At 40.2% G+C, this 15,146-nt stretch overlaps 1 protein-coding gene across 1 annotated transcript in view; it reads right to left on the bottom strand.

Annotated features, from left to right (window-relative positions):
* Positions 1 to 15,146, bottom strand: part of UBL3 (ubiquitin like 3) — a 59,537-nt gene that overhangs the window by 3,260 nt on the left and 41,131 nt on the right. The window contains exons 3-4 of the mRNA XM_053456378.1: positions 2,164 to 2,250; positions 786 to 863 (exon numbers count right to left, since the gene is read on the bottom strand). Coding sequence (XP_053312353.1) covers positions 786 to 863; positions 2,164 to 2,250 — 165 coding nt within the window. The remainder of the gene's footprint in view (positions 1 to 785; positions 864 to 2,163; positions 2,251 to 15,146) is intronic.

The raw sequence follows: 15,146 nt of genomic DNA, 5'->3' as shown, positions 1-15,146 counted from the left end.
TAACTTCTGGTTTTCGATGTCATCGACACTAGATCACTTTTCATAAGTGAATATTGGGTGTACTGCCTCTTTTTCTGCATCATATCAATGTAATGAATGATACGTTTGAGTAAGATTACACAGCTCACACACTTATACATTTCTTTCCTTAGGGGATTATCCTACATGCTGCTGAGTGATGTCTCTGATACCAAAAAAAGTAACTATTCATGAGAGATTCATGATACAGCAGCCATTGTCATTTGTGTCATACAATTAGGCCATTGTTCGGAAACTTGGGAATCGTGTAACAGTAACAAAATACTTTACAACAACCAACTCTGCTATACGCTCATCTCACTGCGGAGAGCACGGCATTCATTAGTTAATTCATTAGTAGAATTTTCTCAAATTCTACATTTAATCTTTCTCAAAACAGGCCCCTGCTCAGGTCTCTGAAAAAGCCCCTGCCTGCAGAATTTGCCCAGCCAGGACTGGAGCCGACGTTCAGAAAGAACAACGCATGGCCAAACACGTCTCCTGCACCAAAAATAGCTGAGCCGTGGAATAAGGGGCAAATGCATGGGGGGGGGGACCCCCTAGGCATTTGCAAAATGGACAACATGATAGCCAGGGTGTCCCTTTAAGTTAGTTTTATCAGGTGTCAGGCCCACTTTAAATACGTAAACATTCCCACTTAAAATTGTTGCACAAGGAAAGGCTGCCAGGACAACACAGGACCATTACACGCCGATTTCAACGGGTACGTCTAGTTTATACGCAGATCAAACATGACTTGTTCATACCTTGAGAGTTGGGCTCTGGCAATGTCTCTCTGGCAACCAAATGCATCACTGTTGTCTTGCCAAGAGGAAGTTTTAATGCTGGGTAAACAAAGACATAAAGCTTAATACTCAAAGATACACGTTATGCAAATGACTTAAGAGGAAAAACGGCTTTGGTAGAAGGCATTCATTAGGCAATTAATAAGGAACTTGCTGAAAAAGCCTTAACATTTATCAAAAAATAAACAAAAACATTGTAGACTGCTCAAGCTTTTGTGTTGATCTGGACTGTGCCAGAATAGGGGCATTAAGCCTTTCCCACTTAGCTAGGTATGATCTGCAAACAGCAGAATGGAGTTGATTGAAAACATACTGCCTGTCACTATGAATCTGGATTTAAATCAATATAAGTGGAACGTAGCTGACACAGGGCCACATACCGTAATATAAAGAAGTAAATACTAATACAGAACAGGAGTTCATAACTCAAAGGCTCCAATTCATTAATCACCACCTTATGCGCAGGAAAGTTTAAGTGAGTGCGTATTGAAATGTTTTATTTAACACAAAGACATTTAGGGAATATTACTTTGCATACGATTAAACAATATGCAGCTGTGGAACTGAAAAATGCGGATATTAATTGGTTATTCAATATTAATGTATTATAATATTAATGTGATAAAATCTTTTGTTAGCTCAAACTATCCTATTTGGAAATATATAGTGTAAATAAATTCAGTGCTAAAAAAAAAATGCAATTACTCTGGTAGCCACAAGATGGCAGAAGCACACCGCAGAAAAGGCACCCAGAGAAAATGGTCAAGTCGTAGCCTTAGAGCCAAATACTGCATCCAATGGATGAGCGTACGCAAGCACTTATTCTAAACGTTACAAAATACTATTAATCCAGGTACCAGGTGTAATTGGCTATTTTAATACAGTCTCCATGGGTGTCAGGGACTCCATTTAAATCCGAATGCAAATTATCCAAAAAAGTTTAAAATTAACTACTCATCTTGACGCATCTTTTTGACAATGTTCCTATTTTGGTAAAAGTTATTTGTGAACTTATCCTTACTAACTCAGATTGTTCCATAAGGTTGATAATTAAACTTCCTATATTATATGTGAAATGTGGTTGAGACTACAGCCCTTCAAAGTGCCTCATCAGTCAATAAAATGAGGATGCGTTATCAGCATTACTTCTAGTTGATACATAACAGCCAGAAAGAAATTGAAATTTAATTTGGCATCCTGCTGATAAAACTGAAAAACTGGGTATGTATTAATAACATTAACAGACTAGTTTGTTACTGTAAGGTTGCGGTGTCGGTATACATACTGGTTGTATTACTTTTGTATGCAAATTCTAATGCAGCTAAATGCAAGCCATTACCTCCTAAAGTCACATTGCCGTGGAGAAACCGTCCTTGATAAATGAGTCGAAGAATATTAGGGCTGCTGACCTGCTCCTCTTCCCAATCTGGAACACACAAAACACTCATCAAGAACAGAACAGTAACAGGCGCTTTTTAATTTAGTAGAGAAAGTTACACACTGTAAACGGACAATATTTCACGGTGGATTATCAGGAAAAGGCGACATTTATTAACAGAGATCGGGGTTCTAATTAGTAAACCAATTACAGCACAATGTGTAATTGTCTTTACTGAAACTTAGTGAATTACATGGACATGCCGGTCTCCCAAACCTATCCGCGCAAATCACTCACGCTTAGCCTTCAAAACCATTCTTACCCATATATAAGAAGGAAAAAACCCTCATACATTTTCATCCGCTATCACAAACCGTTCACAATGGCGCAGTGCGTTGGAACATTTCACAGGAGTTTCTCCTGTTAAGGCAGAGTTGGCCGTGTGTAATACACAGATAAAACTGTGAGATGTTCAAAAACCCTTGCAATTAGCCAGATATGTAAGACAATAGATAACTGTTTCTGAATGAGAGAAATGGCAGCAAAAACGGAAGATATTCTGGAAAATTTGGACCCAGTGGTTCCTCAGAGCGCTAAACTCTGTTCCAAAATTGTCTATGCAGCGCCAAGAACCTTGACACAGTTGTAGCACTGGAAACCTCTTATGTGTTTTGAAGTTTACCCATGGGGTGAGCTCCGAGCGGAGACATAACACCCTGTGCCAGGGCAAGTGCAGATTATAGCTGCCATTACAGCCAAACCTGCCCATGCACTCTCGCCACAATTCAGGAGGTCTTGGATAGCAGTTCAGACAACTGGCAACTGATCTCATCTAGAATGCCTCTTCAGGTGACATGTTTTTGAATGAATGAAAAAGCAGGAAACATAATTTGTTAACATAACATATTTCATAGAAAAAATGTGTGAGAAGAAGTCTCCATGCACCAACTACACAACATGCATAAGGTAGTAGGCAATGAAGTCTGCCCAGCGTCCTCGCCGAGTCCCCACTAATACACGCCAGGCTGAGATGGGCCATGAGCCAACAGAAATGATCATAAAATGGCACGCTGCAGCTATTGGGTTCTGCAGACAAATGACTTGTATATAAATGCATGCACCGGTCATCCTGTAGAAGGAATGAATCATTTACTGGGAAGTTATTTTCAGCATTTTAACAGCCTCTTATCTTCGGGGGAAGCGTGATACTAGACATGGATAAACACACGCATTACTGAAAGAATTGGAACGTAAGAAAACAAGCATGTGAGAGCTCCGTATTGTTCATTTAAAAGGGATTACTGGTGTAGACAGAAAATTAAAACAGCTAAGCGAACTTATTGGCGCGTAGGACCAAAGTCATTTCATAATTGATCTTAATATGCCAAGTTCAGATGGAAAAGCATGCTTAAAGCCATTAATGATCTCACAGATCAGATACGGATTTATTAGCCGCTTTCTACCGTCAGAATCAATGTCACAGAGTCTGCAGAAGGAGTGACTGGCCTCGCATAATGCCTTTGGAATAAATAATGCAGGACATGCCACGGTTCTTATACTAAATGTTAATTTCACATACACAACCTCATCTATGACTTCAACTCATCCAGTAGAAGCCTAGTATGCCAGGTCATCTAGCAATAAGGTGCTTGAATATAATTAAAGGTGATCATGAAAAATATTAAACTTGTACACGGTAACAGACTAGATTAGGGAGAAAAACAGCAAATTAGAGAGGAAAAGCAATGCAGAGACCTGGTGGCAGAAGATAAATGCGACTCTCATCTCAATGTGAACATTAAAAGCAGAATCCAAATTAATCACACTTAGAAATAAAAGCCTACTATGGCACAATGCAGTACGTATTACATTAAGACAAAGACTGCATTAATGGTTTCTACCAAGAAAAGGCTGCTGCTTTCTGGGCTGTGGTCATATAGATGATAAGTGGATAGGACCGCGCTTGTGGAAGTGGAAGGAAACCCAGAAGATAAAAAGTGTCCGCCATGGACAGAGATAGAAAGCTGGAGCAGGCTGGAAACTCAATAATGAAATTCCCAGAATGTTTGCTTTGACATCTTGGTGATTGAGGTTTTCGTGGTGGAACCAAATGAGTAACAGACATGCAATGCAAAGAACCCAAGGGTTATACAGGTAGCCGTCAGCGCAAAGGTAAGGGGGTTACCGACAAAGGACTTAAGTTTTCTATCGTAAGTACCCCTCTTTCACAAAACTAAAAAACCCACAGCAAATATTCCCTTTAGAGAAGCTAAAATATAAACGTGTACGAGGCACATCACCTCTTTTGGATTCCCAGAGAGGCAGACTAAGCAGAGCTCGGGTTGTTCTTGGCGGCGCTGTTGGAGGGAAAGACGCATGGCTTCAGTGGTGACTCCCAAAGACGAAGGGTAGGAAGCAGATATTCTCATTTTGGGCTGACACACGCAGTTGGACTTGTTTATGGCTTTATCTTAGCCCCTTCCAGCTCCACTTTCATATATTTTGCAAAGTCATTTTATGCCCCAATTCACATCTTTCTAGACAGGTGAAAGGAAGTAGTACCATGCCAGCTTGTATATGCAATGCAATATGTGCAAAAGGCAAAGGTGGATTCATATAACAAGGACAGTATTGCAGACAACCTATATTAATGTGATCTGGGCTGGAAAAAAACCCAGAAAGTGTGTAGCCATGTTACTGCTCCGTGATTCATGAGACAGGTAGGTGAAATTTTAGAAGGCAGTTTAAAGAAGCCACATGCAACGTTTGTAGATCAGCAAACACCTACATTAAAGGAAGACTCCAGACAGACGTCCTTTAATAGAGACATAAGACCTAAATACATTGTGTGCTTCCATAAGTGTTCTTCTGGAGCTTAAGAAGTTGCGGCAGTTGAAAGTCAGCTATAAATACCGACAATAATGCAGACAGCATATTCTTGCAACTTATTATTGCATCATGTTAATAAACAATACCTGAGTAATCAGTTTGCAGCCTTCGTCTCCACCCCAAAGTATGGCGCACCCAATAATCTGTCTATTTATTGTTCCTTTACATTAACAATAGTTCCTAGAGATTTATTCAAGACAGCCCTTGCACCAAAAGAAACCTAAAATAAATAGCAAAAAACAAAAACAAACTGCACGGATAAGATAAGATATTTCAAGCAAATATTTGAGCCTCTCCATTAGTTTGGGTGTACTGAGTACTCTTTCAGACTCATATACCCTTTTCTTTCTTAGCCTTGCCTTATGTTTGCCCCATGCATGCTTAATTCTCCTCAATTTTAAGTGTTCATGTCACCAGTAACCAGGGTGTAAAGCGAAGCTACCAGGCATTGTCAGAGCCATTTTATGTTCCCTAGGCCACGGAAAAGCCTATGCTTGTGCCTCCACCCCCCTCTCTCTTTTCCCTCATGCTCCTCTTGGATCCATCTCGGTTCCCTTTAATCTATTCCACCCTCCCCTCCAATCCTGCTGCTTTTGCAATGACTGGAAGCCACTTAACCCCTTAAGGACAATTGGCGGTCTATAAACCTAAACCCATTGAAAATAATGCATTTTCTCTGAAGACATACACCGATCAGCTATAACATTATGACCACCTGCCTAATATTGTGTAAGTCCCCCTTTTGCCACCTTAACAGCCCTGACCCGTCGAGGCGTGGACTCCACTAGACCTCAGAAGGTGTGCTGTGGTATGCACCAAGATGTTAGCAGCCGATCCTTTAAGTCCTCTAAGTTGCATGGTGGGGCATCTGTGGACTGGACTTGTTTGTCCAGCACATCACGCAGATGCTCAATTGGATTGAGATCTGGGGAATATGGAGGCCGATTCAACACCTTGAACGTGATGTAAAAGAAAACGTGATTCACCAGACCAGGTCCCCTTCTTCCATTGCTCCGTGGTCCAGTTCTTATGCCCACATGCCCATTGTAGGTGCCTTCGGCAGTGGAGAGTAGACATTTTGAGGAATATATATCCTACCCACTGACAGGTGCCATGCTAACAAGATTACCAGTGTAATTCACTTCATCTGTCGGTGGTCATAATGTTACGGCTAATCTGTGTATATAAAAGTTTAAAATAACGAAGTCCAAAGCCGGTAGCCTACAGAAGGCCACAATCCTGCCTACATTCTAGAATTTCCTTAATTAAAAATCATCAAGAAACTGGTTTCCTAGCCTTAACATAGAACATTTCTCACCAAGTCACTAAAAATCACGAGTATATGTACACAAGTTTAGGATCAATGCGTGCACAGCACAACAGGAGTGGAATTGCAGTACCAAGTCAATAATTAGCACTTGTCTGTTGCTGTACGTTACCCACCCAATTGCAGACAACATGCTGCTTCTTTACACAAAGAAAAGGGACGCGGGTGTAAAATAAGCCGCTATGATTAGGAGGAGAGAGTTTCCTGGAGGCAGATAGTTCCACACATGTACGAATACATTCACAAAGAGCGGCAAATATTTTATTTGAGAAAACATTAAAACAAATTGAATGACAAGAAAAAAAATCCATTTTTAACCGATAGTCCAACACATTTACGCATTCCACTTTGGCTCTTCCATCTGACACAGAAACAGTTAATGGCTTAAAGCAGTGTTTGGATGTAAACAGGGAAAGATCAGATTATTTAACAAACACTCGCCGGGCAGACTGGTGTCACTCGCCTCAAGCCCCGATACTACAGGCCCGTGCAAGTTCTAGCCACTCTTCTTGGCAACCTCTAGCGATGTTCCTAATGCCTATGGAACACGATACTCCGCAAACAAATACACGTTACGTACCAGTAGTATTCAAATGAGTACACAATCAGGAAAAGCCGGCGTATGAGGTGCGTAGCGTGCTTCACTATAATTAAATTGTCAAACACTAGCAAGTTATTACTAAACAGTAGGTTCAACTCCCTGTTCTAATATGCATGTCCCAACCGCAGGAGGGGCACGATATCCTAGGAAATCAAAGCGCCATTAAATAAGCATTTTATTAAAACTTGCGCCCCGGTCACATCGGCGTAAAATGAGCCGCGTGACTATTTATGGAAAATATCCATGCGCACGTTTAAGGTAAAAACGAGAAGTCATAGTCCATATCTAGCGGCTCAGAGGCTCATATGAAATGTAAGGAAGTTTTACTTTACTGAGAGGGTGCTAGATAAATGGAACAGCCTCCTAGCAGAAGTGTTAGAAGGAATTTTAAGATGTATGCCATGTGCACAAATATATGCTTAAATTAAGAAAAGACCAAGGACGGATTAAGGCCTGAGACTTTATATCAGGGAAAATAAGCAGACTGGATGGGCCAAATGGTTCTGCCTTCAAATTCTAGGTTGCTGGCCTTGGGTGTCAGATACAGAACAGATTTGGTACGGTAACATAACACAAATTATTGATTTCTTACACAGTTTTAAACTGACGAGATATCTTTGACTAAGCCTGTGCTTAATGTGTCCCTAGAATTATATTTCAAAAGTATTTACCTATATTTAACTATTTTGACTTGTTTTTTTTTTTACTTTAAAACATCATTAAAAAAAGTATTCAGCATAATCAATAGCTCTATCCCAACTCCCAATTTATTTGACCCTACTTATAAAACATCACTGTTGTCCCAGACACAGAATACACCTGGCTATGGGCAGCGCATAAAGCTGTCATGTGAGGTCAATACATTAAATATGGGGGCAGAAAGAAAAAATGCGCTTAAATCCTCGCTTGTGACCTTGACAGCCATTAATAAACCCAAACCCCTCTGTTAGAAGAGTCCGAGAAAAACAGAAGATCAGGGATGAGATTCATGATCTCAATTTAAACAAACCAAATATTACATTAAAAGTAACAAAAGCCTCATTGCACATCAACCTTGCGAAGCTGAAATTGCTGAGTTTATGAATAGCATAACTCTTCTATCAAAGAACAAAGTGGACTGCTGTGTCAACCCATATCAACCATATCTAAAGCGATAGACTCCCTCAAACCTCATAAATCCCCTGGCACGGATGGGTTCACTTATATTATGAAAAAAATCCAAGACGTTTTAATCCCTCATACGGAAAGTCTTTTTAATTACTGCATTGATTTAAGTTCACTTCCAAAGGGATAACTTTAAGCCACTACAATCACTGAACCTGGCAAGCCCAGATCTGCAAATTACATGCCAAAGTCTGACACGAAAATGTTTGTCAAAATCCTAGCACGTATACTGCCTCGTTATTGACTACAATCAGGTTAATATTTTGAAAATGTGTAAATATTACCTATTTAGCCAAAAATCTCCAAAATTGTCTGCTCTTATTATATGCCAAAAAGGCTTTTGATAGACTGCAGTGGAGACATCTGAAACAAATTTGGTCTTCAAGTTTTTTTGTGAGAGCAGTAATGTGCTTATATCAGTCCTTTGGCTAGTGCTCTCCGCAGGTTTACATTTAGATGCATTTAACATAAATAATGGTACGAGGTAGGAATGCCTGCTTTTACCCCTGGTTTTCGTTGTTGCCCTGGAACCTTTAGCCATTTCCATTAGATCCAATCCAAACATTCAGGGGTTTCCAGTCAAGGTAAAGTTGTGATTGTCGTGCTGGCCATCACCAACTTTATAATATCCCTTCCAAATTTGATGCATACTTTATCAATATTTAGCTGAAAATCTTACAAAACCCAGGTCTTAACAAGAGATTTTATTACATACCTGGGAATAAAAATTACTTTTTACATGAAACATTTTGTACATATGTGGAACATTCTTAAACATGACATGGGATCATTAGCTCCTTTCAACATTTCATGGATAGGCAACATTGCCTCAGCCAAGAAGAGCATATTGCCTAATTTCATTAATGTTTTCCGCACACTGCCCATCAGGGTTCAAAAATCTGGAATAATAAGAGAGTTTGACTTCCACTAGAGGTTCTTCAACTGAGTGGAGGGAGGTCTAGGAATTCTGAATATCGCATTTTAGCATAAGGCCTCAGTTTGGGTGGATATGGAATATGGTCTACTAGCACCTCTTAGGTTTGAACATATTTGTTGAACCACAACAAAGTCCAGACCCAAAATTGTGCAGCCCACAACTATTGTCACTTCAGGTGAGGGACTGATACAAGGACTAACATTTCCACTGGTGTGCCAGTTTTGGTGGTCTCTCATATCCATGCACCTAGGTTATTCCACACTTAGATATTAAGCATTGGGTTAGATTAGGGATAACCAGGATTTCAAATTTATTTTTCGCTGGTAAAATGAGGTCGTTCCCAGATTTACAAAATACGTATGGAACTCCATCTGGTGATCTATTTTTTGCAGCTTTCTAATTATTTGAAATCTGCTAATTTGGGAGTAATGTCTCTAGTGCAGACATTGTGCTGCAAATCACCTGTATTTAAGCAGTTTCTAAATGCACTGTCATGTGGAGATTAACAGGCAGATCATCTTTCCTTGATACTTGATTCCACATAGATTACACAAGATGTTTCCCTCGTGCAGCAAGTTATGTACGAGAGGTTGTCGGGGAGAGAGAATGATGAGGGACATTTGGTGGAACTTCCCCGGGATCAGTTTATTTTGGGAGCAGGTACACCATCTCTCAGAGATTCTTCTGGAGACCAACATTGACAATGTTGCTTATGATGATTATGATGATTATTCCAGACCTGGAGTGATTCTCAAACATATATTTATAGCAGCTCAAACTTGTATAGCACGCAAGTGGCTGTCACCTGTAAGTCCCGTATTATTAGAGGTAGTAATGATCTTAATAAAATCTAATTGTTGTTATGAAAACATACTTCATCAACCAGTCAATCGTAAATTCACACATCAACAAATCTGGGAACCTTGGTAAAACCTGACTGCAAACATCGTAGATGAAGATGTATGTTTGTATGTGACTGTGGCTTTCCGTGAGGACACCATGGGATTAAGCACTCCCCAGAGGTGTTTAACCCAAGCAGCAATGTATTGTTGTTTTTGTTTAATTACAGTTTTCTTAATACACATTGTTATTTGAATCGAAGTCAGCAGATGTGATTTGTCTTGCAACTGGATGATGTTTCAAGTTCCCCTTCCCATTTTTTACATTCTGTATCCAAACTCTGCATTCATCTGATTCAATAAAATTTTTTGAATGAATGTTAATGTTCTAAATATTATTTAAGCTAGGCTTATATTTGACAATTTTCTCGGGATTACATTTCCTTTTCCATTAAAAAGTTTGGTCAGGTTGCCTTATCATATTTCTCTTTTAGTCTACATTTTCTCAAGTGTTGCTTTTTTGGTTCGTCTTGTGGTTTCAGTTGACAATATCATCCTGGCCTTTTTTCAGAGATTTTTAAGAGCATGTTAACTGATGCATCAAATGGATTTGAAGGGAGAACAAAGAGAATCTGTTTTAAGTAACTTTCACCAAGAAACAAAAAGTTCTTACTTGAGCTGCAAGCAGAAGGGAATAAGCTCTGCAGCACTAATTACCTACAAAATTTAGAACCATCTCCATGTGCCTGTCTGTAATAAAGGTTTTATAAGATGGCAAATACGCACCAAGAAGAATAAACGATAAGGTAAGAATTTACCGTATTTGCTCGATTATAAGACGAGGTTTTTTCCAGAGCAAATGCTCTGAAAAATACCCCTCGTCTTATAATCAGGGGCGTCTTATAATCAGACCTCAAATAGGTCTGATTATGAGACTAAGATCCAGATCCCCCGCAGCGATGCAGAGGACCTGGATCCTCCTGTGTTAACCCCCCCCCCAACTTACCGGTGCTTCTGAGTCCCCGGTGCTTAGTCCGGGCTGCGTGTAGAGCTCTACGCGATATAATCGCGTAGAGCTCTACACGATACAATCGCGTAGAGCTCCACACGCTTCCCGGACTAAGCACTGGGGACCCAGATGCAGGGGACCTGGATCCTCCTGTGTTAACCCCTGACCCAACTTACCGGTGCATCTGAGTCCCCGGTGCTTAGTCCGGGCTGCGTGTAGAGCTGTAGAGATGTCTTATAATCAGGGTCGTCTTATAATCGAGCAAATACGGTACTATTTCTATATCCAGCAGCAAAGAAGGGCAACAGATTGAAGGACCCTCTCAGAGATTAAATCTTCAATAGAGCATCAGCAATGGTAATATCTCCTGACCATATGGAGATTCTGCCGATCTGGGCTGTGGGAACTTCTACTGTCTCTGCCCAAGGTGTGGACATGTTGGGCATTTTGATTGCTTCCACAACCCATCCAGCAATGGTACTCTGAGACAGTTTAACACCTTCTTTGGCTCCTCAGGCTGGTCTGCAGACATTGCAGGAACAGTATAGAATATAATTCAATGGTAACCCATAAGATGGAAAAAAATGGGTGCAAACACATCCTTAACAGTAGAACTACTGCGCCAGGACACAGGAGTTTAGTAAGCAATCACCTCCTACTTGATGCTGGGAACGACATGAAAAAGATAAGGCTGGTTATATATTGTGGAAACATTTAACAAGTTGTATGGCATTTTATTGGTATTTTAAGGTTTTTTTGTTTTTAGAATTTTGGAAATATTTCAAAATTTACTTTAAAAGAAAAGGAATTTCATGTGAAATTGACCTCCTACGAAGCATGGGTCATTTTTGGTTTATTCTGTTTTCTAACAGGGGGCTTTCAGTTAACATCTGTGCGCTCTCTGGTCGATAATCATGATCTGAAACCCACACCGTTTGGAACCTGTCAGAAGTCATTGTTCATTTCTGATGCATCAAGTTTTATTGTGAGGCTTAAACAACCGCGCAGAAAGAGGGATACATTTTTATACGTATATCGTGTAAGGTTGGGTGTGTCAAGGAATTCTGTTTAATTTCTGATACTTCTGTGAAAACTCCCATAAAAATCTTTTTAGTGCCAGAGGGTGTTAGCTCGATACTGTAGGCTGCACAAACAGTGCTTATTCCAGGAAGGCAAATGGCTGGCGGCAACTTATCACAACATTAACAACACTAATATTCACAACGCCTCAACGTGTTAAGGGCACCTGCCTTCTTTTATTTTTACACTAAAGCAATATTTAAATGCTGTCAAAAAGGAAACGGGCAGAGCGTGCAGCAAACTCAGCGAGTCTCCGGGGACAAATCGCTTTAGACTGTAAACATCGAATCTCAGAATGTGACAGCGGATAAGAACCATTCGGCCATCTAGTCTGCACATTTTCCTGCGTATGGGTTTGGCGCGGTTAAACAGATGTGCACAATGTTTTCACCAATGTCTGAACAAGTACTGCCTGTAAGCAAACGCATAAAAGGACTGATGATAAACGCATTGTATGTCTGTGTGTGTAGATGGAGTATGACACTACTTTGCTTTACTGTATTATTTTTACTCAGTGGATCTAAAGCCAGTAGTTATGTGCTGGTTGTGTTTTGGTCTATGGATCTTGCCTATTCTCATTAAACATTCTATGCCCTTGTGTAAACATTGGGCCACTCAATCTGGGATGAGGAGATGGGATGGGGGAGAATAATCATTAATCCATGTCATGTGCAGAGTTGGGCTGGCAAACAGGGATGAGGTGGCTACTCTGATCATAAGCCTCCTGGGCCATTACCTGCAGCACCTTCACGTTTAACTACGTTTAATTACACTTACAGTCACCAGATAAGTCACTAACAAGTGCGTCAGGCGGCAATTGCACATGTAGTGGATTCTTTCTGGGCTCCTTTTGGGTTTTCTAAGCAGTGACATGTTGGAGGGGTCTGGACACTGCATTCAGAGCTTTGTACTGGGCCACCTGGCTGGACTTGCCGCTCAGGCCGAATGGAGCCGGTCCTCCCATGGGCATGTCTGGGACGTTGTAAACATCCTCTATAAATTGAAGTTCACCGCATCACTTTTATTGGGATTTAATAGACTACGATATCTTTACAAGCAGCACTGGGCAGATGTCTTAATGATATTTCTGCTTACGCTGGTAAAAAGCCTGAAATCAGAATGGATTTGCACGCAGCTTGTTTGGCAGATGCTGTAAGGCAAGCACCACAACGTCTGCTGAACGCTCCGATACTTCCAGGGCTCATCAATACAACCGGTTCCCATTTTATTCAGACTTCATTTCGGCTGCATATGTGGAACCTGGAACCGGTTAATTGCTTGAAAAGTCACCCGACTAAAGATGAACAAAGTAAATACACTAAGTGTTGATAGAATATCATTTTAATTCGAACTGCGAACAGTGAATTTTGCCAGAAAAACGTGCGAAACGCTCCACCATTAAAAACAATTACGAGTGGTTTCATTTCTTGTAAATGTTACATCCATCTGGCTCCACGCCATTCCGGGCTTCATATCTAATTACTCCTAAAATGTCACCTCTATCATTGTTTAATGGTTGGTGCTCAGGCACAATTGGAAATTAAACATGCGGGTAAAGTGTTAAGCAAATTAAGTTCAGCTCATTTCCACGGGAGGAACCAATAGAGACTCAACTTTAAAGTGATGCACAGAAATCCGCCAAATTCACAATGGTGGGCAACGGCAAAGTTTTCACTATTGTGTTGTGAAGGCCAATCTTGATGGCAGATAAGAACCATTCGGTCCATCTAGTCTGGCTATTTTTCCTTAATCGGCCTTGGGGTCCCGCCTTAGATTTAGGACAGCATTATGCATATGTAATGTCCCTCACTGTATTATCCTCTACCTCTCCTCACCCTCTCATTTTAGATTATGACCTCTTGTTCCAACATTTTCCAGAATTATAAGGGGATCTAAACTAGCAGGAAATGAAATGGCCTCTACAATACTGTATTAGGTTCTGCTGAGTTTACCATTTAAATAACATCATTCTTAGCATTGTGTCGAAAGCCATAATCAACTATAACTATACATTTTGCGGCATTTATAATTTTTGGGGAATGCTTACCAGGGAAGCAGAGCTGTAATTTGTGTGAGGGAAATAGGTTTCCAACTGGGGATTAAACCTTTCCCGGGCGCTTTATGGCCGGTGGCCGATAAATGACATACAAATGGCCAAACAACATGTACCTTTGCAGCCGTGCACTAAATGATTGGATTAGACACCTGCGCGGCAATAAAGGTGAGTGAGCGGCACATTTGGATAAAACAGAACAAATTCTGGGGATACAGCTTTAAAAATACTCTGTAAAAAGAATAATATACCTGTTATATATACCATATACCTGTTATAAGGGGCTTTTTTGAAGGAAGAGTCCTTGGGGAAGCTACCACATATGTGTTCCGAGGAATAAATAGAGGGTTAAAAAGCTAAGTACCCTGTTTTTATATTTTTTCATTCTTGTAGAATTTACAACTGTATTGAGCGGTACATTTGCCTGATGGCTTGCTGAGGCCTGATTTAAACACTCAAGACTTAAATGTGCATGGTAGCTGTAATGGCAGATTAGAAGTGAGTGTAAATCCTAATATAAATATACATATGTTCAGTTCTTCAGAGAGAAAACATAAATATATTTGTTTGTGTGTGTATCTATATCTATCTATCTATATATATATATATACACACACACACACACACACACACGGCTTATATGCCATGAAGTTTACTGCTGACTTAGAGCTCACGTCCAGCTTTAAAACAACGGAGAACAATTTGGATATTAGAAACAAATATAAATGTGTATATTCATATTATATATATATATATATATATATATATATATATATATATATATATATATATATATATCTTACACACACAATGACAGTAGAAGACACGGTGGAACAGCATTAGCAGCAGACGGGCCACTGAAGCATCCATGCTTTGTTATGCTGTAAGAAAACTCTGCAATACATCCATATCCCAGCAAGGACTAGACGCCTCGCTGCGCAGATCAGCACACCCCGTTTCAACGGCTTACACTTCTCAAGCTGTTCCGCAGTGAAGGATATCTTTCTCATCCTAGAGGGCAGAATCACCTGTTTCGAAGCAGTCT

Source organism: Spea bombifrons, chromosome 2, assembly GCF_027358695.1.
Source record: "Spea bombifrons isolate aSpeBom1 chromosome 2, aSpeBom1.2.pri, whole genome shotgun sequence".
NCBI lineage: Eukaryota > Metazoa > Chordata > Amphibia > Anura > Pelobatidae > Spea > Spea bombifrons.
This window is presented reverse-complemented; position numbering and strand designations above follow the sequence as displayed.